At 39.2% G+C, this 26279-nt stretch overlaps 1 protein-coding gene across 1 annotated transcript in view; it reads right to left on the bottom strand.

Moving 5' to 3' along the window:
- LOC131066825 (uncharacterized) overlaps window positions 1-25757 on the bottom strand; it is a 106239-nt gene extending 80482 nt beyond the window's left edge. The window contains exon 1 of the mRNA XM_058001684.2: window positions 25573-25757. Within this exon, the coding sequence (XP_057857667.1) occupies window positions 25573-25619 (47 nt within the window). The 5' untranslated portion in view covers window positions 25620-25757. The remainder of the gene's footprint in view (window positions 1-25572) is intronic.
- Between the last annotated feature and the right edge of the window lie 522 nt (window positions 25758-26279).

Raw genomic sequence — 26279 nt, 5'->3', positions numbered from 1 at the left:
GTTTTTTTAAATTTATTAAATAATCATTGCTTTATTAAAAAACAATTAAAACAAGGCTCACTTTATTAAAATATTGCAATTTAAATCAAAATTTGAGCCACTTAGAAAAATCAATCCAAGTAGGGATTTAAAAATACCATCAATATCATTTAAAACATCAAAATATTCCCCATAAGGGAAAATTGATCTAAGTATAGACAAAACTTCCCAACAAAATCCATCAAAATGCACACAAAATGGGGCTAGGAGAAAATCGACCTTAGTCTAGATGAAAATCCGGACTCAAAATGCACTTCATTCACTCAAACTACCCCTTGGTGGAAAATCGACCTCAACCTGGATGAAAATCCGGACTCAAAATCATTAAAAATACTCTCAGTGGAAAATCGCCTATAGTCTGGACAGAGAGTCTGCAAAAAATCCTCAAAACTCGTCACAAAAGACCTAGTGGAAAATCGACCCAGGTGTGGAATCAAGACAAATGTCATCCGCAATCCTATCCATACTCCCTGGTGGAAAAATGTGGGTAGCCAGGATAAATCCTGACACAGTCAAAATTTAATGCTTCTAGGGGAAAAATGACCCTAGTATGGACTCACAGTGGTGGAAAAATGAAGCAAGTACGGATTTCAAGGGAAATCCATGTCCAATTTGGATTCTAAGTGGGGAAAACCATGGGTAGTCAGGAATATGAGGGGAAAAGCACCCCTAGTATGAAATTTTGACCTCTTAACCCTTAAAATATGGATTTTCATCCGGAAAATGATGATTTTTCCACTCAGAAATCACTTAGAAACTTTGAAACTCAATAAAACTCAACTGGACCTAGGCAAATTCATCAAAAATTGAAGCGTAACACAAGGAAATCTATCGAGATAAAGTGCAAAATCAACTCGAATAACTCCCTAGGAGCGAGAAAACAACTCCAAAACATCTGAAAACGCCTTAGCACTTAAAATCACCGATGAAGACATTTAAAAACACGTTAATGCTCCAAAAGGTCAACACTTGGACAAAACTAGGATCATTAAAATCTCAATTTTCATGCACTTGATCCTATAACTTCAAAACCCTAAATGACACTAGGCATGATCAAAACTCCGAGACTCGGACACGGGAAACACAAAATTGCCCACTAAGCAACCAAAACCCTAACCTAACAACGCAGAAAGCAGGATCCCCGTTAGCAATGGGGCGATGTGTGAAAAGGTCACAACAGGATCGAACACTAGAACTCTGCAACACTGAACACTGAACACTGAACACTGAAAACCAATCTCCATACCGAAATCCTTAACTCGATCAAATCATCACATAGCATCATGGAATCAATAAAGAATGACGTATCTCTAGTTGATTCAGCATAGCAAACAGATAAACCAACGAGATCAACTCACTACAATCACCGGATCACCAAAATATTTTTCTGCAACACCAAAACACAGGAATATGTTGACATCAATGATAACAACATATCCTAGCAGTAGCAATATCCAACACTAAGTTTATCTAGCAAAACAATGGCTGCTTCATGGTAAATCAAGGAAAAGATACCTAGGAGGAGGATTCAAAAGCAAGAACAACTAAGGCTCCTCAATTTTTGTAAAGCACCAATGAAGGTTCTCTCTAGAGAGGAAGATATCAGGGCATCAAACGTTGATGTTTTGGCCTACAAAGATTCCTAGATGATTTATTGACCAAAGAAATCTTAACAATCTCCCAAAACTGTGCAGCAAAACTAAAGCAAACCATGAAGTGTTAGGAAAGGGTGGCCCCAAGTCAAAATTTGTGAATCCAGGGAGAAAGATAACAATGGAAACCAAGCTACAATAGAGAGATTCATCAAGGATAAAGACACACAGCTTATTCTTGAGGAGATAGGGCTAAAGGATGGGAAGATTGCATCTATAGAAATTGGCTTCCCCCTTCTATCTGCAGTGGCTCTCTCTGCCTCTATCAAAAAAACAAAGGAGCAAAAAATCTGACGTAGAAAATCTTTGGTTAGAAGCTAGGGATTGTATTAGATTAAGCTCCCAATGGACCATGGAAGCTCTTCTTTCTAGAAGGGGTGAAAGGGAGCCTCTGGCTGAAGCCTAATGGGCTCTTAAATTCTAATTGGACATGGCTATACCTAACTTGTTCAAATTACATAGCAGCTAAACTTTTATGAGGAGTTTTGAGTTTGCTAATAGCAAATATAGAACTAAAGTACTTTTGGGGGGCTCAAAGTAATAATCTCTTTACAGTCTCCTTTCAATTGTTTCTGCCTAACTCTAGAGCAAGGTAGATCTATGTAGTTTTGATTTGTTCCTTTCTTTTTCTTTGCTCCCTTATTATTAGGTTGGATTCTTGAAGCTTTCCTTAATTGTTTATCTTTAGATCATACTAAAGGGAGTGGGCCCTCTCCCCACACACATCAAACAAAAAAGAAAAAATTATAACAATTCCCCCCCCCCCTCTTATTACATCATTTTCTCAAGAGCACGAATTAAGAAGTGTTGAAAAACTTTGAATTTTACCATTGTAGGGGATTTAATGAAAATGTTTGTCCACTACTCCTAAGTTGAAAATTACTAGAGCTGAATATTATGTTGTTGAACATGTTCTCAAATGTAGTCGTACTAAACTTCAAAGTGTTTACTGTGCTTATGAAAAAATGGATTAGGGGCAAGCTTCAACACACCCTGATTGCTGCAAAATAGAATTGTAAGTTGTCTTTCAAGTATGGCCATTTCTATCAAAATGTGATGTAACCATATTGCTTCACAAACAACTCCACCTTTGATACAATATTAGACGTTTGTGGAAGGATGAGCATCAATGGTCTACTTCTCAACCCCCCCCCCCTCCCCATGATATCCAATTTAATACCAAAAAGGATACAAATCCAAAAGTGGATTTCTCGTCATCCAAGGATATCAATCATTCTACTTATATTCTAGGCCACATTCCACCATACCATAAACATACCTTCGGTTCCTACATGAACCTTGAAAAATAACAAACAACATAGCCAATATGTGGCAAAATGTAGATCAAGTAAATGAGACTCCCAATCAACTGGCAATAAAGAATTTGTAATGTCCTCTTTTCAATTGATTCAGATTTAGGGACTAAAGGCCTATTACCTATTCCCGATGCCTCCTTTGGTCCAAATTTGCATATATGTCACCCTTTTTTGATCCCCCATGTACCCAATGAGTTTAGAGGTTTATAACTGGGAAGATATGTTCCACTTACTACGTTTGTGTAGGTTGTGGGGTTTCCCTTCACAACAAGCTCCTCCACCCACTCTGCTTTTCCTTTGCCTTCCCTTGTTGGAGAGTCAAACTTCTCGTTATTAGTATGCCTCACCTCTAAACTCTAATCCCCAACAAGAGTAAGAGTTAGGTAGTATCCTCAACCTCCAAACTTTGACACCCCCATCCTTTTGCACGATCCATTCCTACCTACCCCTACACAATCAAAGTGCCATTAATGGCCAGCTTGACGATACAACCACTAAAAAGGGGATTTTCCCACCAAAAACGATAATCAAAACACTTTGGCATGGATTCATGCATGACTATAAGCAAGGGATGAAGAAGGCTGATTAAGTCAACCAATTCAAATGATGTGGGAAAGGAGAGTTGTTGCTTATAGAACATGACCAATCACCCATTCTTAAAGGTGGGAGTTGTATCTACAGCTACCCATGATTTGCACAAACCTTAGCCATTGTTTGGTGGGACCCCTCATTAATCATCGATTAGAAGGATATCAAATGATGGGGAGTGCTCAGACAAGGATCATTGACTATTATCCAAATCAAAACCCTGGCCGCCATCAATCTAAGCACCAATGTTTGAATAATCAAATCTAAGACTGAAGACCGCAAGATAGAAACTCTTTTGGTTTCACGAGGTAGAGGACAAAAATGCTTTGCCCTATCACACAATTTTACCTAAGGTCATGAGCAATATCCCATGGTCAAGGACTAGAACTGCATCAACTTCATATGATTTATTGTTGTTGTGGGTTGGGCATGTAAGTTTTAGATGACTACCTATGGTATTTGCAGCATCTCTAAGTGTACTTTTATGTGTTGTTAATGTTGTTATCGCAAAATTTGTAATGTATTCACAATCCATTAATTTAAAGGTTTGCCACTGCACTTTCGATTTCATTGTCGTGGCAGTTCTAACAATTGTTCCTATTGTTACCACAGCATGTTCAATGTATTTCGAAGTCAAAATAGAAAAGGCTCTACAATTTATTTTACATCACTATAGACCCGTTTGACAATCTATGTGATTCATATTGAGGTGTAAATGGAAAGGACCATTCTGCATTGATGTATAACAAGCCAATTCATACAATAGATGCTCTGCAAATCGTTTCACACTCTTGTAAATTCAAATTTAATTAGGGTATCAATGAATACAAAGCTAATGAAGGTCGGGGTTTTACACAATCGCATTCACCTATGGTGATTGATCACTCCTTGATAGCCAAAAGACAATCTCCATTAGTGTTGAAATTGGTTTGCAATCTATCATTCTTAATTTGTTGCACAATGCCTTGGTATATTTCATCTTAGTTACAAATACACAAATTTTCTTTTCCCATACTTCAAGTTCACGATAGTAATGTAGAAGCTTGAGATTTGTCATGTTGTCCAACCATTTTTTAGAACATTCTTTGTTTATTTCAATCATTGTCTAAGAACTAAATCATCAACATAAACAGTCAAAATCACAATCTCCCACCTTGCTCTTTGAGGTAGGGATTGAAATTATATAGATTTTTGGTGAATCCATGACTAAGGAGATGCTCATAAATATTTATGTTAGGCTTTAAAAGCCTATTTCAAACTGTGGAAAGATTTCACAGGTCTACAAACTTTTTTTGCCGAATCAAGTGCAATGCATCCCTTTGGTTAAGTTGATAAACCTCTTCCCTAAGATCTCTATTTAGGAGAGCACTCTTACCATCCATTTGATGAACCTGCCAACCAAACTAAGTTGTCTTATGCTTAATATTTGTATCTAGTTTGTAATTTATTTTGAAAACCCATTTGCATCCAATTGCTCTCTTCCCTAGTGAAAGATCAACAAGTTCATATGTTGTTTTTCATCAATACTTAGTATTGCATCCATGGAATCTTTCCAAAACTATGAAACAAGTGCCTACTTCATTGTTTTTGATTTTGTGTTTTGTATCATTGTGCACCTGAGAGCCAAATTTACTTCATCAAAAGGCTTGTTGTGAGTCTTTCACCTTGAAGCATACATATCAAAATTTGCATCTGACTTCGCAACCTTCACGGTAGTGTAATACCAATTGGGTATTTTGTGCATAACAAATGAGGACATGGATGGTGGTTGTTCCATCTAAAACAAATCTTCACCATCTTGTTCTTCTTCATTTTCAATGTCCTCAAATTCATCTTCTTCACTCTCAAATAGTTTTCATGCTTGTTTCGAAGCAATAAATGGTGAGGCGAGTGTCTCATCATCAAAGACAGCTCTATTGAAGTGCAGCTTCTTTGTAGCTAGATCCATGAACCAATAACCCTTTGATTTTGAGTCGTATCCAAGAAAGCTAAAACTCAAAGACTTATTAACTTCTTTCTTTACACCTTGAGGATGTGCATGAAATTTGTACACCAAAACCTTTGTGTGTCTTGTTCAACTAATGCATTGCTCTAAGAACCGCTTCAACCCAAAATGCACAAACTAGATCTGTATCCTTCAACATACTTCACATTATTTCCATTATGCTATGATCACGCCTCTTAGGAACACCATTATGCCGATGCATATATGGAATGATCATCTTTTTATCCACGTTCTCTCAAATATTATTCTAAGAAATCGTCAGTAAATTTCCACCTCAATCTAAGTGAACAAACTTACGAGGGCAACCCAATGATCTTTCAACAAATCAACAAGGGATCAAAATTCTCAAAAAAATTCAAATGCTTGAGCTTTGCTAGTCAAGCAACAACCCACATCCTTGTGATTATGACTTGGTGTCAGTGGTTAGAACAGCTCAACATGCACCAACCTCAAACAACCATGTACTCGTTTTTCAACAACAAGAACGCAATACCAATGTTGTGTCTGAAAAGATAGTTGGAGCAAAGATTTTTTGTTTTCTTGATGGGAGGAAGTCCTCACACCATGTCATGTTTACTCAAGCAAAGAGAAGAGCTTGTGCGACCAAATGTCACAAGCTTTGCAACTAACTTCCTAACCTTGCAAAGCATTAATAGTTTGTTGGCATCACTTAAGCAAATGTTTGTGAGTCAAGCATGGTTTGACTCACCATATTCAAAGAAGGCCAATGTAGTAAGGATTGCACAAGCAATTTTTTATCAAGCTTTTACAAAGAGAGATGCAAAGATCATCAAGTTAACCTCAAAAAATTAATTTAAACATCAAAGTGAATCCTTTTTTAAAATTTTTAAAAGGAATTACTTTCATTATAAATTTTTAACTTTGATTTGTTTGTATTTGTAGGTGTTGAGGCTCTTGGTAAAAGTTTTATGTTGGAGCATAGGGATCAAAACCCAGTGGGGTACATTATGAGGCCATAGATAGGGCCAATGTAATGTCCCTACTTTAAAATATAATTTAATAATAAATAATAATAATAAAATTAAAATACAAAAGAACAAATATAAAAATTAAATTAAAATATAAAAAATATATAATTAAATATAATTAATATTTGACTAAAGTTAATGAATGGTCAAAAGGCATGAAATAAGTTGTGACTCCCTCAAACGTGAGATATATAAGGGAGAAGAGAACCTCATTTGAGGGGGGGAGAATTTGGAAAATGAGAAGTGCAGATCTGATTGTGGAAGGTTGTGTCCCTTTCAAAGGGTAGAAAGAACAAAGAGTGCAAATGGTGAAAGGGTGTCTCTTTCCAAAGGACATACATGATGAAGAGGTGTGATCTCTCCCTCACATCAAGAGATATAAAGGAAATGAATAAAAAGCATCTAGTGACATCACCATGGATCAGATGAGATCAGAACTGTTATTAAGTTGTAGGCAATAACATCCTTGTTCTTGGTGGTATGCATGGGGATGTGTTTAATAAGTATGCTTAATATATGAAGCCCGATAATGTTCTTATGCAGAATTAATAGTAATATTAATATTAATATGGACTGCAATATGTATGACAGTCGAATCGAGGATTGGAGGATGCTTCTGTGTTTGCGTGGGTGTCGTGCTAGGGCCGACATGCCCTAGCCTGTGTCCTGCGCTCTGCTTGCTTCGTTCCGCGGAGGGGGAGGGGGGTTTCTTGCTTACTGGGGGTCGTTTTTTGCTTGCCCGTGGTTGGGTTTTCTAGGCTGTCGCAAGGTTTTTTTAGTGACCCTTTTCTGTTTCTTCTGCTTTGGGTTGTCGTTGGGGGTGTGCGGGGTTTTGGGGTTGGGTTTTCCGCCCCTCTTCTTTTTCTTTTTTTGGCATTTTCTCTGGGTCCATGGAGAATAGAGGATTATCCTCCTCTCAAATGATCTCTGGAGATCTAGATATGGCGGATCCGTCTCATTTGATGCATGCATGTGGAAAGGAACACATTAGTAATTCCCAATCAGGGGCAGGCGTCTCTTCTTCGAAAGAGCCTTTTCACATGAAAAAAGTGAATGGTTGTTTGGAGAGATCCCAAGATCGTCCAGTTCTTGTTATTCAACCTGAGCAAATTTCAAAGGATGTTGAATATTGGTGTAATCATGCTCTCATATGCAAATTTATTGGTATTCACCTCTCTATACCTGTTTTAGAGTCTTGGGCACACCGTGTTTGGATTCCTGAAGGAGATATGGAGCTACTTATGGCAGCCAATAACTATTTTCTGGTTATTTTTTCCAACCTGGCAGACAGGAACAAGGCTTTTGAGGGTGGCCCTTATTTTTTCAACCAGGTGGGACTCTTTATCAAACCTTGGCATATTGGCTTTAATTCTGCTGAGGAGTTTCCCTCTCGTGTGCCCGTGTGGATCCGATTGTCGAGGCTTCCATTGGAATTCTGGAGAGAAGATATTCTTCACTCAATCTCACTGCTTCTTGGTAAACCTGTGGGTTCAACTTCACAAACTCAAGATCGAAAGGTAAGTTCCTATGCTCGTATATGTGTAGAAGTTGATTTAAATAATCCTTTGCCAAACTCTATGGAAATATGTTTGGGGACATCTTCTTGGATCCAACAGCTGGACTATGAGACTCTGCCATTTAGATGTAGAATTTGTCATGAATATGGTCATTTACAGGGGAGATGTCCCAAAAATAAATCTTCTAAATTGGTCGTCTCTGATCCTCCTCACTTTGTTCTAGGGGAAGATAAGGGGAAATCCCGTGTGCCTGATGGTCCTGCTGATAAAGATGGCTTCATTCCTGTCAAACCTCGGAATAAAGGCAAAGGAAAGAAGAGAACCTGGTTGGATAGGCAAAATGATGTCACCCTAAATAGGTTTGATGTTCTAGATGATTTGGTCCAAGAGGAAGGAGTTCCAGTTGAAATGTCCTTGGGTGCCCAATTTCAGCATGAGGTGCTAGATGGGGATTCCAAGAAAGAGGATCGGGCCCTATCTTTGGAGAATCAATAGGATGTTCAAATGGTTATGGATTTGCCTTACCATGTTCAAGACAACAGAGAACTTAGTGTGTCACAAGTCCCTGGAGGTGCAGTGGTCATGGCGTCTACTCCTCCTTCCACTATAGTGGCCTCAGATTCTGTGAAGAGTAACAAAGCCCCGCCTGTTTTAGGCTTGCAGCAAAAGACCCTCAAAAAGGGTTCTTTAGACAAACCTTTAAGGAGTGGACGAAAAATGGATCACGAAAAGGTTAAGCTTATTGGTGATACTTTGGTTGAGTCGGGGTCTGTGAAGCCCATTGATTCCCACTTCTCTCAACCACATAAATGATTGTGCTCTCATGGAATGTAAGGGGGTTGAACAGCATCCCTAGACAGAAGGTTCTTCGCAGATTAATTTACTCTGAGTCTCCTGATGTTGTTTTTATTTAGGAAACCAAGCTTTCAGTACATGGTTTGGCCAGTTGTGCTTTGCGTGTCTGGCCCCAAGGCCTTTGGCAGGGAGTGAGTTCTCATGGTAGTTCAGGAGGGGTTGGTTGTTTCTGAAACCCGAGGAAAGTTTCCCCTTTGTGGTGGTTTTCTAGCAGATCTTCCATTTCCATGGTCGCTTCAACTTTGAGACTGGAGAAAGATGTCCCTTCTCTAATATTTATGCTCCTACTGATCTAGTGGGTAAGTCGCATCTTTGGGCTCACATCAATCTTCTTCGAGCTCAAGAACCTTTTCTCCCCTGGATTTTGGCTAGAGATTTTAATGTCGTTACTAGTTTGGAGGAAAAGCGAGATGGGCTATTCAGGCTTGATCCTTCCTCAAATTTAGTCAAGGATAATATTGATCTCTTGAATCTCATTGATGTGAAGCCAATTAATGGTGTCTTTACATGGAATAATAGGTGGAGTGGTGTTGAGGCTATCTCTGAAAGGCTTGATAGATTTTTGGTTTCTTGCTATTGGGTGCATGATAGGTGGTCCACCAGTTCAGAAATTCTTGATTGGAGGGGTTCTGATCATTGGCCTATTAAGCTTTTTATTACATGTTTTAGAACCTCCAAAAATCCCTCTTTCAAATTCCAATTGATGTGACTTCATGATCAGTCGTTGAAGGATCTTATGGTTGATTGGTGGTATGAAGGGGTGCCTACCCATGGGCGGGCTATGTACACCTTTGGGAAGAGATTACAACATGTGAAATACAGGCTGAAGAGGTGGAATAACCAATGTTTTGGGAATCTGCATAGACACAAGATGGCAACTCAATCCAAGCTGGATGAAGTTACGCGTCAAATTAGGGATCAAGGGATGATTGTGGAGCTCAGTATCGCCAAGTCCCTTGCTCTTAAGGACTTAGAAGAGTGGGAGTTGCATGAGGAGATTTTCTGGAAACAAAAGTCTCGTGTGGATTGGCTCCAAGAAGGTGAAAGAAACGTAGCTTTTTTTCATAATTTTGTTAAAGCTCGGAGGTATGGTAACTCTATTACCTCTCTCATATCTTCAAAAGGGGTTCATCTTTCATCTAAAGAAGAAATTGCTAGGGAAGCTATCGGTTATTTTTCTAATTTGTTTACCAAGGAGGATCCTAAAGCTATGGTGGAAGAGACGGCCATCTTGAACTATATTCCCCCTCTTGTCTTTGTTGAAATGAATGATGCTCTCTTGCGCCCCATTTTGTTGTCTAAACTTGAGGAGTTTGTGTTTCAAATGAAAAAAGGCAAGGCTCCTTGCCCTAACGGGTTTCCTATTGAGTTTTTTCAAGAATTTTGGGGGATTATAAAGTATGATCTTCTAGATGTGGTTCAGGAATCTCATAGGAATAAACAAATGCTCAAATCTATGAATTCTACCTTCTTGGCTCTCATTCCTATGAAGGAGAGGGCTAATAGTTTGGATCAGTACATGCCTATTGCTTTATGTAATGTTGTCTACAAGATAATCACTAAATTGATGGTTGAACGACTCAAACCTCTCCTCTGCACTTTGGTTTCTAAGGAGCAAGGTGGTTTCATTGATGGAAGACAGATCCTTGATGGAGTTGTGATAGCAATGGAGGCTATTCATTCGATGGCTTCCTCTAAGGAGAAGGCTATGTTTATTAAACTTGACATGGCCAAAGCTTATGATAGGGTGAGTTGGGATTTCTTACAGAAGATCCTTTTGGCTTTTGGTTTTGGAGAAGAGTGGGTGAATTGGATTCTTAGTTGTGTGACTTCTACCTCCTTCTCAGTTCTTATTAATGGGGAACCCTCGGAATTGTTTAGCAGTTCGCGGGGGCTTCGGCAAGGGGACCCTTTATCTCCCTATTTATTTATTCTCATGGCTGAAGGTCTTGGCAGATTTCTCACTTCCCAGGTGAGACATGGTCTTATTCAGGGCTGGAGTTGGAGCAATGCTCTACCTCCCTACTCTCATCTTCAGTTTGTGGATGACACAAGTTTGATGGGTAGGGCCACAATCAATGAGGCAGTGAATTTCAGGAGAACTTTGGATATCTATTGCAAAGCCTCAGGTCAAAAAATTAATGAGGATAAATCATCCATATATTTCTTTGATACTCCTCGGCTTATTCACCATAGGATTGCTAGGATCCTCAGATTTCAGACGGGGTCCCTTCCTTTGTTGTACCTTGGGATTCCTTTAGATTTGGGGGTTCAGCACGGAGATTTTTGGCAAGGAATTTTGGATAAATTTCGTTGCAAGGTTAATCATAGGACTTATAGGTGGTTATCCTCTGCTAGAAGAGTGATTCTTCTAAAGATTGTGGTGCAAGCGCTTCCCATTTATAGGTGTTTTGTGTAGGCCCCCCCCTCCAGCTTTGTGAGAGAGTTCGATGCTCTTTCCCGTCAATTTATTTGGTTTGGTAGTTTTCTTTCTTCTAAGTGGAGTTTAGTTAAATAGGACTCTGTTTGTAGACAAAGACATGCTAGGGGTCTTGGCCTCAGATCTATTGCTTTGGTTAGCAAGGCCTTGGCGGCTAAGTTGTATTGGAGGTGGCGTAACAGTCAGGATCAGGACTAGGCCAAGATTTTAACCCACAAGTATCTCCCTAGTGCTAATGATCATGAGGTGCCTCGTCTTAGTTTAGTGGGCAGGGGCTCTTGTATTTGGGATACTCTTAAAAAAGGTGCCCAACTTATTAAAGATGGCCTTTTCTGGATTTGTAATAGAGGCTTTGAAGCTCTTTTTTGGTAGAACTCTTGGGATGGTCACCCTCCTATTCTGTCTAGTTATCCACAGCTTCAGCCTCTTTGCAACATTTTCACTAATGTTGGATGGGTTAAGGTGGAGAATTTTAAAACGATTAGGTGCATTGGACAAGTTGAGGTGACTTGTTGGAAGGATCCTCTTGAATGGCCCTTGGGTGGCTCGGATGAAGATCGTGTGGTGTTGGTTAATATCTTGGAGGGTAGGTTATGTAGTTCCCTCAAAGAGAGAGATATTTTGGCTTGGGGTCCTGTTGTGACCTTTTCACACATCGCCCCATTGCTAACAGGGACCCCTCTTTGCCAGCTGCCTGCATTGTTAGGTTAGGGTTTTGGCTGCTTAGTGGGCAATTTTGCGTTTCCCGTGCCCGAGTCTCAGAATTTTGATCGTGCCTAGTGCCGTCTAGGGTCTTTGAAGTGTTAGGATCAAGTTGCAAACGATGATATTTTTAATGATCCTAAGTTTTGCTAAGTGTTTGACCATTTGAACGTTAACGTGTTTTTAAACACGTGCATCAAGTGATTTTAAAGTGCCAAGGTATTCACAAACCTTTTGGAGTTGTTTTCTCGCTCCTAAGGTAATATTTAAGTTGGTTTCGCACTTTATTCCAATATTTTCCTAGTGTTTCGCTCATATTTTTGGAAAATTAGTATAAGTCCAGTCAAATTTAAAGTCGCTGAGTGATTTTGAGTGGTTAAAATAATAAAATCCTAAGGGAAATCCTTATTCCAAGGGTTAAAGGGTCAAATTCCATGCTAGAGGTGCTTTTCCCCTCACATTCCAGACTACCCAACCCATTCCCCCACTCAAAATCCATACTACACATGGGTTTCTCCTGGAATCCATACTGGCCACTAATTTCCCCCACTGTTTATCCACACCTGGGTCGAATTTCCCCTGGAAGTGCTAAAATTTGGCTAAGTGTCAGGATTTATCCAGACTGCCATTGATTTTCCACCAGGAGTGCAGAGTGGAGTGCGGGCTGGAGTGCAAGGATAATTCCATGCCTGGGTCGATTTTCCACCAAGATTTTTGTGACATCTAAGTAAGGATTTTTGTCTGGATTTTCATCCAGACAGGGATCGATTTTCCACTCGGAACATTATGAAGAGTTTTGAGTCCGGATTTTCATCCAGACTAAGGTCGAATTTCCACCAGGGAGGTATTTTTCCAAATTAGGTGAGTTTTGAGTGTGGATTTTTGTCCAGACACATATCGAATTTCCCCTAGGGGTGATTTTTTGCAAATTGAGTGCATTTTTGTCTGGATTTTTGTCCAAACTCACATCGAATTTCCCCTGGGAAGGTTTTTGTGTGCATTTTGATGAAATTGAGCATGGATTTTTATCCAAGCATGGGTCAGATTTCCCTTATGGGGTAAATTTTGACACTTAAGTGATTTTTAAAGGGATTTTTCAATCCCAACTGATAGCGATTTTCCCCTAGAGGCTTTATTTTAGATTTAAATTGAAATATTTTAATAAATAAGCCCCATTTTGATTGCTTTTAAATAATTATTAATGATTATTTAAAATTTAAAAGCAAATTTAATAATTTGCAATAATTATTAAATGTTTGAACCTTCTAGAAGCAAGTTAGGGTTTCACCAAGCAAGTATTTATACAAGTGTTTTATCCCACATTGCTTGTGTGGTGAAAGTTGGAGGTGAAAGCAAGTATATGAGAGGAACTTCAGCATTACTTTATTATTATTTCTGCCAGGTGTCTCCATGAAAGCGATTTTTTTCCAAGTTGGGCGAATTTTTTGGCAAGGCGTTTTTGTGAAGTGTGGGATTGAGGATTTATTTTCCTCCATTTTTTCCAGCTTGCTGATCTATTCCTCTTGGCTGCCATTAAAGACCAGTTTCAGATTTTCGATTTTGCTAAGTTTGACGTTTTTTTCCAAATTTAGCATTTTTTGGTGAAAGTTGGCAATTTCATGATTGGAAACTTAGGCGATTTTTCCTCCACCATTTGTGCTTGTTGTTCAGACCTTCATTGCTGCAGATTGCTGCCATTAACAACATTTTTCATAATTCTGAAAATTTCGATTTTTTGCTAGGGAAGGCAAATTTTTGTGTTTGGGGTATCCAACCCCAACTTGGGCAATTTTTCCAGATTGCTGCCATCCTTCATTGCTACAAATCAAGGCTGCCATTGACGTCAATTTTCAGAATTCCAAGTTTGGCGCCATGCTTGGGAAAATTTTGATTTTGCTTGGGAGGTGATTTGGTGCCATATTTTGATGATTTTCATGCATGTTTTGTGGCTGCCATCATTTCCAGCCTGCTGATTCGCTTCAGATCTGAGGTTTGCTTCAGATTTTGACCTCTACTAATGGCTGTCATTAATTTTCAGACTTAAGTTTTTATTGCCCAGCCAATTCCAACTTAGTCATTTAGCATTTGGAGGTGTTTTATGGAGTTTTCTGTGCATTTTTTAGACCATTTTATCGCTGTTGCAGGTCTGAAACTCCATTGTTAGGCGGTTGTCCTCAGAAATTTTCATTTCCAGCCACCTAACCAATTTTGGCGAATTTGCTTGGGGCTGTTTCCGTAGCAATTTTTCATCATTTTCAGGGATTTGAACCATTTTGCAAAGGTGCTGGTAAGTCTGAAGTATCCGATTTTCAGACTTGCCCTCAGAAAACTAATTTTTACCAGCCATACTTACATTCCAGAAAATGATTGTTTTCATCAATAAAACTGATTTTTATTGATTTTATGCACATTTTGAAGATTACAACATGTTTTTTAAAGTCTGATTTTCAGGTTGTCTTCAGAATTTTGACCTCCATTGTTGATTGCGGAAGGTGTCTTCAAACATTCATTGTGTGAAAACACAATCTTTCACACCTTTTCCTTAGTCATCATCAATCCGGTATACTCCTTTGCATTCTTTGCTTGCATATTTTCTAAGTATAAGGAGGTATAAATGAATTTTATGGAAGGCTTCCATGCCTTGGTGTTGTCACACTTTGAACTTAATTGCTAAAATTTACCAAGTGTATGGATTATTTTTCTGACTCCATGCTCTAAATTAACTAAATCTTTAGAAAGTCGGGAATTTTATTATGAATATTTTCCTAAGTCTAACTTCGAGCCTCGTATAGGTGCGATGTCAAAGTCAGGATACAAGGAAAGAAAAGAACTGTTGAAGACGCTGGAGACTGGATTTTATCCAGAGTTTAAGGTTTCATCCAGATGGAAGGAGATCGCTGATACAAACATGCATTTCCTGGACTTCAACCAGATGCAGCGTCGGATGTTCGGAGTCAGAGATCAGGTTCCTTCCCCAACATATGCAAATATCATGAAGAGTGGCATTTTCCATGCCGCTGGGTTTCCACAGTCCATACAGTGCAGTGAGTTGACCCTGGAGTGTGCACGATGTTACGATCCGCTCACAAGAATGATCAAGAGTCCTAAGGGCGTTGTCATCGCCTACCTTGCTAAGGATGCCATTGTTGAGGTGTTCAGAATTCCACGCAGACATGAAGGATGTGACCAAGGAGGATTATGCAGACAGATACACAAAGAAGATGGTTGTATGTAAGAATTTAATTAACAAAGAGTGGATGATTGAGCCCAGGTCTCATCATTCCAAGGCTCCCAAGACACTCATGTGCATAGATTTTAAGGAGGAATATAGTGATTTGATATTCCTACTCAACAGAGTGATGGGGATGCCGCAGGGAGCAATATTTCATGGATGGATGTTCTACTTCATCCAGGATTGTCTTAGAGGAACACTAGTGAATTGGTCCAAGATTATAAGTGACAATCTGGATTTCCAGCTGAGAAATGTAGAGCGGTCTAGGTCATTCACCATGACTTCCTACCTGGTGTACCTGCTTGCACAATTTGTTTCATACAGAGGATTAATATGTAAAGGTGAAGTCGGGAATGGGCAAGGACAATTTAAGAGTTATGAATGCTACCCCCAGTTGAGCATGCATAGAATTGAAGACTATAAGAGAGTGAATGATGCATTCACTATGTACATCACACGGATGCTGCAGGGCGGAATCCACAGAAGATTGTCCAAGGAGGCAACAGAGTTGATAGAAACATATGGATCGTGGTATATACACTTCCCCACTTTCACATACCTCAGGATTCATGGGTTTCAATCTGAACCCTACAGACTTCCTAGGTATCCAACCGACAGAATGATATTGTTGGAAGTGGTGAAACAGCTTCTAGAGTTCGATGTTATCCAGAGAGAGAAGCACAGGACAGGAATGACATTCCCTATTTCAGTTGGGAAGACGTCAGAGGTTTGCCAATCCGCCATAGCCGCTAGCACTGCAGGTGAGGAGATTGCATTCTACAGATTTGCAACATACAAGAAAAGAGAAAGATTCGATCCAGACAAGAAGGTTGAAAGGATCAGGGGAGAGAAGTTCACTCATAAGGTTGACATAGAGGATTATTGGGCTAACTTAATGGACGAACAAGCAGTGAAGAGAAGAATGTGGTCCAAAATGTTAGTGGATTTCATGAGGAAGTGTGGACTTTTCCTCATCCCTGATCAGGTATTAGATGATAGAGATCATACACACCCACATTATGAGAATGAAATGAAGAAGGCAATCCTATTGCCAAATTGGTCAGAGTTAGAAGAGATTGACCTAAATGCATTGATGAGAGAGGTCTTGAATTTCTCCCGCACATGGGTAGATATGCAGATGAATAAGTTGGTTGACATGGGTGTTCCCTTCACTTATGAAAGGATGAAGCCGGAAGAGTCTACTTCCGAGGATGATCAGAGAACTGTTAGTGATGTCAGGATTCATGCTGACGAAGAGAGTCAAGCTCCCAAGAGAAGGAAGAACATGCCTGGAGAAGTCAAGGCCAGAGGGAAGAAGATTGAGGAGGTGAAGAAGAAACAAAAGACTATCACTCCACTTATCATTCCTTCACCCCCTCGTAGTGTCTCATCAATCGAAGTGATTGAAGTAACAGAACAGAATAAGGAGACTCAGCAGTGTTCCAACACAGTGATACTACCAGAAAATATTCAGGAATTCCATGCCACAGTGACATCTGCACCTCCTGATGAGAATAATGATCAGTCGGAATCCCCTACTATCCTTTTGGAAGTTAGCTTGGGAAATGAAGTATATGATTGGACCAGGAGTAATCCTGATGATAATGATGTTGTTATTTCGGCATTGAAAGGACTTGATCGAGAAGTATGTCTTGATGATGGTATGGAAATGGCCACTATTCCTGAATGGCTGAGGAGAAGCATGGAGAAAAGTAAACAAATGATAGAGGTACAGCCTATTGATGATATTGATGACTACCTAGCTAGGAGCGCTAAGAAGAAGGAGCCCAAGAGAGCAGAGATTTTGTCGCACATAGCTAGAGATGAGACAGGAATGCAGATTGCGCAGATTGTTGTTCCTATTGCAGGCGTGACAGCGGACATTGCTACTCCTATGGATTTCCAGATCACTTCAGTTGCCCTTGGTCGTCCATCCGCAGGGCAGGAATTACAGGAGATTGGTGACAACCTCCAGGCAATCAATGCAAGGTTAGACAGAGCGATTGTAGAAAATGAAAGGTACAAAGAAGAAAATATTAGACTCAGAGAGTATATTGCAAGGACAAGGCGTGGAGATCCCACCCTTATTTCCCCTATTGCAGTTGACCATGGAATGCATTCACACTGCGAGGTAGCGAGAGGTACACACTCAGAGGTGGAAAAGTGGATTGAGAGCACAAGAAAGCAGGCAGATGATTTCCTTACTCAGTTTGTCCACGCATATGATAAGACAACAACGCTCGTATTCAGAATCCAGTATTTGGAGGGAGTTTGGGAAGAATTCCGGCCTATTCAGGACAAGACTATTCCATGCCTCCTGGCATTGAAGAAGGTTCCTAATTCCACCTTGGTCAGCGAGAACATTGTGCACAATGGAGACATATACGATTTCCATGGCTAGTATTGTGCATTAGCCTTGAAGAAATCAGCTTATGAGAACGCCCAATCGAGTTGTATGGAGATGGAAGGATTAATTCAGGACATTCAGATGAAGATCCTTGTCTCAATTGAGGAATTATTGGGTGTTGATGTTAGTGATGCTAGTGGTTTACACTTAGCCGAATTAAGAGACAAGATAAAATTTATGTATTTTTGCCAGTTGGACTCGTTGAAGAAGAGTCAAATAGATGACTTGGTCTCTTTGTTGATTCATGTTCATAATTCGCAGAAGCTCATGCCAGAATGGGAGAACACTTTGAATGCTTGCTCGGATTCATTGGATGTGATTGATTTACAGCAGGATACCTTGCCTAGCATTTCCATGGAGGAGTTAGATTCAGTATTGGCTAGATTCTTGGAGTATGCTAGGAGAGAGAGAGATGCAAGGAGGAATCTTCTAGAAGATTCCCTATTTGATGACTAGGTATCTTTTCATTGGGCCATATGTTGGTGGCGCCATTTTTTATGTAACCCTGATCAGGGCAATTCTAGGGTTTTGTTGGCATGATCTCGACCGTTGATCTTAGATCAATCTAGGCCATCCATTTTTGTCAGAGACTCTATATATGCCTCCTTGTCTCTCATTTGTAAGGGAGAGTTTTTGTAGAATTGTTGGTATATGCTGCAGCTATTTGAATCCTAATCATTGTTCAATTGTTGGTGATTTTGCTCTTCAAGTGTTGTATTTGCATTCATGGTTCTCAATTCCTCCGAGTTAGATTAGAATTTAGATTAGAATTTATTTTCATGTATGTTAGATTGAGTGAAAGATTTGTTGAATTCATTTGTGTGGAATCCTTAATCCATACCACTAGCCTCTTGCCACTGGTAAGTGCGCCTTGTGTGGTCAACTGGAATTTGAGTAAGCATAACTTCAACTATTATGCGTCCGTTGACAAGCATCAACTTAGATGGTGTCTACGTTTGATGGTAATAGTCTGAAAATCATTAAGTATACCTTAGATGATTGCATTAAGCTTGTGTCAATACCTTATTGTGAGACCTTGCTTGGTTTGATTCCACTAGATCCATTCATCATTTCCTACATTCCTAGTTTTAGAATAGATTTCCTGAACCCTATTCCTTTTCCCCCTTTTTTAGTAAGAAGTAAATCCAGAGCCATATTGATAAATCTTAAGTTGTCAGCACACCTATTCTGCATCATTCATGATAATCCAAACATTTGCGTAAGTCCCCAAGTGAAACACAGCAATTCACATCAACCACTGAACTTACCCACTCGTCAAAACCTGACATGCAGAAACCTTGGAATCATTTTAGTTGATCTCATTCTTAGCATCTGAAGTGATTTTGTTCAAGAGGGTAAATTACTTTGGTAATTTATTCTGTATTGTTATGTGCATAAAAAACACATCAACGGGTCCTAACCCAAAAGGCAAGTTTTTTGTTGTCGAAGGTTATGCTCAGCTTGATAGGCAATTGCATGGCCTAACGGATGTTCCCTGGTGGAAGAAGGTTTGGAATAGCTTCTCTTGGCCGAAATGTAATTTTTTCTTATGGCTGGTTGCTCAGAGGAAATGCCTCACATAGAAGAATCTTCGTACGAGAGGTTTCCAGAGACCATCTATCTGTTATCTTTGTATGCATAATGAGGAAGACTGCTCCCACTTGTTTTTTCTATGCCCTTTCTCTAGGGAGATTTGGCACAAGTGGTGGGAGGCTTGGCAACATGCTTGTTTTCAGGCTACCTCCTTAATTGACTTTTGGGATAGCTTGGGTAGACCCCCAACGAAGACCTCTTTTCTTCAAGTGGCCTGGGCTATTGGGCGAGCCCTTATTATCTAGAATCTGTGGCTGGAAAGGAATCGAAGGGTCTTTTGTGATTCACATGTAGGGAGTCCTCAGCTGTGGCAGAAGATAGTTAATAGGCTTCGGAAGACAATCTCGGCTAAGTGCAATTTGTCTGAAAATGTTGATCCGGGTGATTATGCTATTGTAAGGAATCTGCAATTGGAAAACATTAAAATGGACTGTGCTGCTGGAAATAGATCTCAACATGCAAAGCAGCGGATAAGTAGAGATGGAAGGTGGATTCCCCCTCCTATGGGAATCTTAAAAATTAATACAAATGGCTCTTCCCGTGGGAATCCTGGACATGCAGGTATTGGAGGTATAGGTAGAGGTGATGATGGTTGTACAGTTTTTTTCTTCTCTATTTATATTGGGCAGCACTCTAACAATCTTATGGAGGCCCTAGCTATTAAGATTGTTGTTGAACGAGGTTGTTCTTTAGGATGGAGGAAGATTATTTGTGAGTCGGATTCTCAGATTGTTGTGGACATGTTGAATAAACAAAATTTGAATGATGTGAGCTGGCAATTAGCTTCTGTGGTCAGACAGATTTTACAACTGTGTAATACATTGGAATTTGTCTCCTTTTGTCATATTCCAAGGGAGTGGAATAGAGTGGCTGATTGTTTGGCCAAGTGGGCTTCAGAGCATGTTGATGGTTGGGATTTTAGTGGAAGGGATGGTCTACCTCCTAATTATCTTGAAACTTTAGACAGGTTAATGCTAGAAGACAGGATGATGCAAGAGCACCCAGTGGTGTAGGATCAATTTCTCTTTTATGTTTGTTCTCTTTTCATTGTCATTTTTAAGGCCCTTCGAGGCTCCGGATTAGCCTGTTTTTTGTGTAATTCCATCTTTTTGAGAGCTTTTCGAAAAGGTATTATCATTGGAAATCCGACGATCAAATCTAATGCTATGGTCACTGGACTTTGTAGTGGTGGTGCTAGTGGTTTTTTTTAGGATCCTTTTAGTTTTTGTTGTTGTCTTGGTGGGCCTAAGGCCTGAATTTTGTATTTTTGTGATTTTTGAATAAATCTTTACCCCTTTTTTCCCAAAAAAAAAAAATATGTGTGACAGTCATTCTTAATTTCATATATATATCTACGAAACCCGGGGACGCGTCCCCTACCTGAAAACCCCCGTCCCAGTCCCGGGGACGTTTCGGGGACTTGGGGACGGCCAAGGGACGTCCCCCCCCCGTCCCCAAATTGTCAAAATTTTGAGGGGACGTCCCCGAAACGGGGGGACGGCTTCCCTAGCTGTGGGGGACGTCCGTACGTCCCGGGGACGGCTGGGGACGGATTGGGGACGTCCCAGCCGTCCCGGGGACGGCCAGACGTCCCCCACATCTAGGGCTAGGGAAAAATATTAAAATAAAAAATGTCGTATTTTCAATTTTTTTTAATGATGTTTTTTGCGTAATTGAGGGAGTGAAATATCTCATGAAGGGTTTTTTGCCAATAGAAAAATAACACCCGATGCCTATATAAAATAATAAAAGTAGTTTTGGCCTCGCGGGGCGCTGCCCCTCGACCCCGCCCTGTATCGCGACAGGGAGCACGCAAGGGGCGCTGCCCCTTGACCCCAAGTTGGGGGCGCTGCCCCCAAACCCCCGTCGAAAAATATAGGGGGGAACTGCGCTGATGGAAGTAGTGAAAATTTAACCTCTGAGTCTGATTAGGCTCCATTATGTATTTTATTTCTTTAATATCTATTATGATATGCATATTGACAATGTGAATGAATTGAAATTCTGAATTATGAGTGCATATTGAGTATTGAGTCTATTGATAATGTTGTATGTTCGATGTTTGCATTCTAAAATGTTTTCATAGTATCATACACATGCTATATCCATGTTTTCATATGAATATAATGTATAGATGCATGCTTTATCCATGTTTTCATATGAACATTTAGAATTTTCCTATATATTTTAAATTTTCCCTATTTTTTATACAGCCGTCCCCTTTGCCGTCCCCCCCGTCCCCAAATTTGGGAAAAAAATTTGCCGTCCCGGAAACTCGTCCCCCCGTCCCCCCGTCCCCCCGTCCGGGAAACTTGGGGTAACATAGATATATATTCATAATACATAAGAAATTAGTATACTTATAGTCTAAATCATGTTATTACTGTCAGTATTTAAGAAGATGGGAATGAGATATTCCAGAGAGGGGCACATAAGAAATTAGTATAGTTATAGTCTAAATCATGTTATTACTGTCAGTATTTAAGAAGATGAGAATGAGATGTTCCAGAGAGGGGCAATCTAAATCCAAGCAATAGGTTAAGTCCCAAGATAGGGTGGGGATCAGCAACCCATAAGCCTTGAGGGTATAGACCCAAGATAGGTAAGGGCTTGGATCTATAAACTTTGAGGGAACCTATTATATTTTGTCTCTAAGCGCTTTGGTAGCATACATAGACCCTTCTCCCTTAAAACCGAAGTAGTAGCAAGGTCTGATATCTATATTAAGAACTATGAATAATGGAAATTAATCATCTAATGAGGAAAATAAATAAGCACTTGTTAATAACTAAAATATTAAAGAATATCAATGACCGGCTTCATGATTTGTCTCTCAATCAATTTTAGTATATTAAAATAGATTAATTATGTTAATCAGGTAGGGTACATTACAGCTAAAAAGGCCATCAAAAACTATTTAAGAGGGAATAGAGACAAATTTAATCCCATTTGGAAGATCATTGAACATAGGTGGAACAATCAACTCTAACCCATTCCCACAATTGGGTACTTTCTCAACAGCAAGTTGTTCTTCTCTAATAGTTTCACAAATCCTAATGGTAAGCTTATAGAGACCCTCTCAACATGCATTGAGAGAATGATATCTGACGTTGAAGTGAGAGACTTCATTATATTAGAGTTGCAAAATTATAACCAAGCCCTAGGGAAAATATTTTCTTCGCCACTAGCTATCCAAGGAAGATCCACTTAACTAGGTAACAAAATTGAAGTCTTATATCTTACAAGTTACAAATTACAACTATTAATGAAATATTAGTTGCTTTTGCTTACAAACTCTTCAATATCTTATTTACAGGTTTTTGGTGAGAAGATTGAGGTGGAAACTGTTGAGACATGGACCAGCTAGGACTCGAACCTAGGACCTTCCATATGCTGCTGGAGTGCTCTACCATTGAGCTACTGGCCCCTCTTGGACCAGTCCATCGTCGGTCCGGGTGTGGCTTATTTCCAACACCAACACCCCCCTTAAGCCACACCTCTCGTGTGCTTGAGGCTCCTAGCCTGGACCTGGCTCTGATACCATGTTGAGACATGGACCAGCTAGGACTCGAACCTAGGACCTTCCATATGCTGCTGGAGTGCTCTACCACTGAGCTACTGGCCCCTCTTGGACCAGTCCATCGTCGGTCCAGGTGTGGCTTATTTCCAACACCAACAGAAACAACCCAAATATTCAAAAGTTAGCCCTTTGAATTTTGTCTCAATCTTGCAGCACTTCTGATTATGTGCACAACTGGAGTTCATTTAATGGCATTCACACAAAGAAGCACAATTAGTTAACTCAATGATGCCTCAATGACCTATTTTTTGTGTGATATGACCTTTGGCTTTGCACAAAAAAGGTGGAGTACAAATCAAAGGAGTATATTCATTTGGATGAGAATGATCCCTATAGCAATTGGACAATGTAGGATGAGGAGCCCTTCTTGTTTGAAAGGACAAGATTGTTGATTTTGTGATTACAACAAAAGGAGGAGATATTAGATTGGATGACATCAACATAGCAACGGTGGATCATTGCCATCTAGTAGCAGGGTGGAGCCACAAGCGTAACCTTCTAGGTCCAATGAGGAGCCACAGCTGAACATGAGGACTAAACCCTCTCCCCAATTTTCACTAGAATGGAGAAGAGGACATTGTAAAATCTTATAATTTGTAACTTGCTAGATATGTAATTTATAATGATGATTTAAGTAACAGAATTCTGCATAAGATTTATTTTTTTAAAGAAATTTAGGTAATTTTTTAAGTTGTGAGTTTTAACTGAGTCCGAAATTTTTCATTTGCCAAGTCTAAGTCGAGTTTGAGTTTGTGCACTATGCTTGAAACCGACCAAATGACAGAAAAATGTAAATTTACAGGTGTTTCCAGCCTGCTCTGGTACCAATTTAATAGTGAGACACTCCCAAACAATTCACCAACAGAAGATTCTTGACGTGTAACTACTCAAAACACCTCTCTAAACATCTAAATTAGAGCAACAGATTCTGAACATGTAACAACTCAAAACACCTCTCTAAACATGTAAATTAGAGCAAACAGCTGCTTAATCAAGTAACAGTCATTGGTTTGCAATCGAACTTCATCACAAAACACAGAACCTGAGAACAGCGGTAGTGTACAGGATGACAATGACTCAAACACAACATTTGACCTGGATAAACCCTAAACAGGCGAAAAACTCCAGCAAATACTGTATAAACCCCTCATCTCCACTACACAACAACCAAGTACAATGTAGTAAGGTCTGAATATGACCAACCAACCTTCACAAGAAGTTCCAAGAACTGATAAAATCTACAAAGCACAATCCAGTTCCAAAACCCTGCTTAAGCATGACAATGGCTTGCAAAACATTTTGCTCCAAGTGGTAAACATGAGTGCCAACCTTTGCTCCCTTTTCAAACGTGTTTGACATAGCCCCCTTCACATCCCCCCAAGAATGCATACACACAAACTAATGCCAAGAAGTTGAAACCCTTCACATTCCAAGAATAGTTTTGCCCCTTAGTGAGTTCACCAGTTCCACCAAGGGGCAAACATGAGTTCACCTGTTTCATCCGGGGCAAACATGCAAGTTCGCCACCTGTAACAAGCAGTGACTTCAGCAGATCTCAAAATCGAAAACCTTCTGTCAGTTGCGGTCTTCTTCCCCAAGATGCTCCAGATCATCCCAAGTCATTAACAACCATGCGCACAAGCTCATTAAGCTCCAATACTGACAAAATGCAATTCATTCTTGTAAAGGTACTCCAATACTAGTCTTTCCTTGACTGAATGGAAAAACAACCAATCATCTAATTTTAGAATTGAATTGATTTTTTGGATCAATTTGACATTGAAAGTACAGTAAGATCTGAAGCAATCTGACAAATAGGTGCACCCTATAGAAATCGTTATATACATTCACACATATACACATGATGGGTAAAGGTAAATAGAGGTCATTTTGTACTGTCACGCCCAAGCAGATGCCAATTTGGAGTATAACAACCTCATTTCCAAAAGGATTTGACTTTATCGATTAGCTTAATATCTTATGTACTGTTTAGATCTTGTAACGCTAGGTTTCGACCTGATGACTAAGTTTGGAAGTAGACTAAACCTTACAAATCAACGTACTCTCAGAGTCCACGTTGGCATTCAAAAGGATAAAGGAAAGGTGCAACTGGCATACAAGGGCTCATTTATGAGCAGATTTGCTATTACTATTACCGCTTTTAAATATAAATTGGTAACATTTGTAGCTTAAGCTTGGAAATCCACGGGATGCAGTGTCAACCGAGCAGTCAACTAATAATGATACTATAGTCTGAAACCTGCAACCAGTTTTCGAGTTTAAATTTTGTAAAACATTTGTTTTAGGCATGAAAACAATGCTACACACAGGCGTATATCTGTGTATACACGTATACATTACATATACACCTGCACGTATATTTTTAACGTTGTTATACACATATACATAACAAACACGTTTAACTCAAATCAACCCCTCAAAAGTCAATAAAGAATGGAATTATTCTAAGAAATTATTCAGTCGAGAATTCTTTGAAATTGATTTAACCACCTAAATTATGCAAATTCAAATATTGAAAGATATAATGAAACCCTCTCTTCCAAATTGGAAAAATAAAATCACAGCTCTAATTTAACATTTTCAAACAAGTCCACCATCACAAAATTTGATTGAAATAATGAAAAAGAAGTTAGTACCTGGTTGAAGGCTGTCGCTTGGTGGAATCAACTGGGTTTTCCTGCATCTCTTCTATGATTTGCAGAGACTCCAAGGGTTTGGGAGAAAAATTCAAATAAAAATAATGATACGGATGGGAGACCGGCCTGTCCCCTGCGTATGCGAAATATTTATCCTACATTGTACATATTTACAGTGGGAAGAATAGATATACAAAATAGACTTATAAAACGTTTTTTTTCTTTAATTTATGATAAGCTTATTAAATCCATGACATTTATTTCCCCAAAATTATAATTAATATAATATAAATATATCTATTTAAAAGACTAAATAGACATCATTTTCTTTTCATTTAGATTATATAATAAGTTTTTTTTTATTCAATTGTATGTCAATTGTGTGCATTTTTTAATTTTGGATTCAATTGTGTGCCTTTTTTTTATGGATGATCAGAGAGTGATGATTAGGAAGAGGAAGAATCAAATAATCTTAATAATAAAAATACATTAGTTGAATCCAAAAAACTTTATTTGAACCCAAAAAACTTACTGCAATCATTGATAAGTGGAAAGCTCATACCATGTATTAGATTATATGTGTTATTTGTAATATTTTAATTTTATTATAAAATTTATAATTAATATAGATATCTCAAATATATTTATTTAAAAGATGTGAAAAGATATCAAATTCTATGTAATTAGATGATGAGATATTTATAACA

The sequence above is a fragment of the Cryptomeria japonica genome, chromosome 3 (genome assembly GCF_030272615.1).
Source record: "Cryptomeria japonica chromosome 3, Sugi_1.0, whole genome shotgun sequence".
In the NCBI taxonomy this organism is placed as follows: Eukaryota; Viridiplantae; Streptophyta; class Pinopsida; order Cupressales; family Cupressaceae; genus Cryptomeria; species Cryptomeria japonica.
Note: the sequence above shows the minus strand (reverse complement) of the source record. Positions and strands in the feature narration are given on the sequence as shown.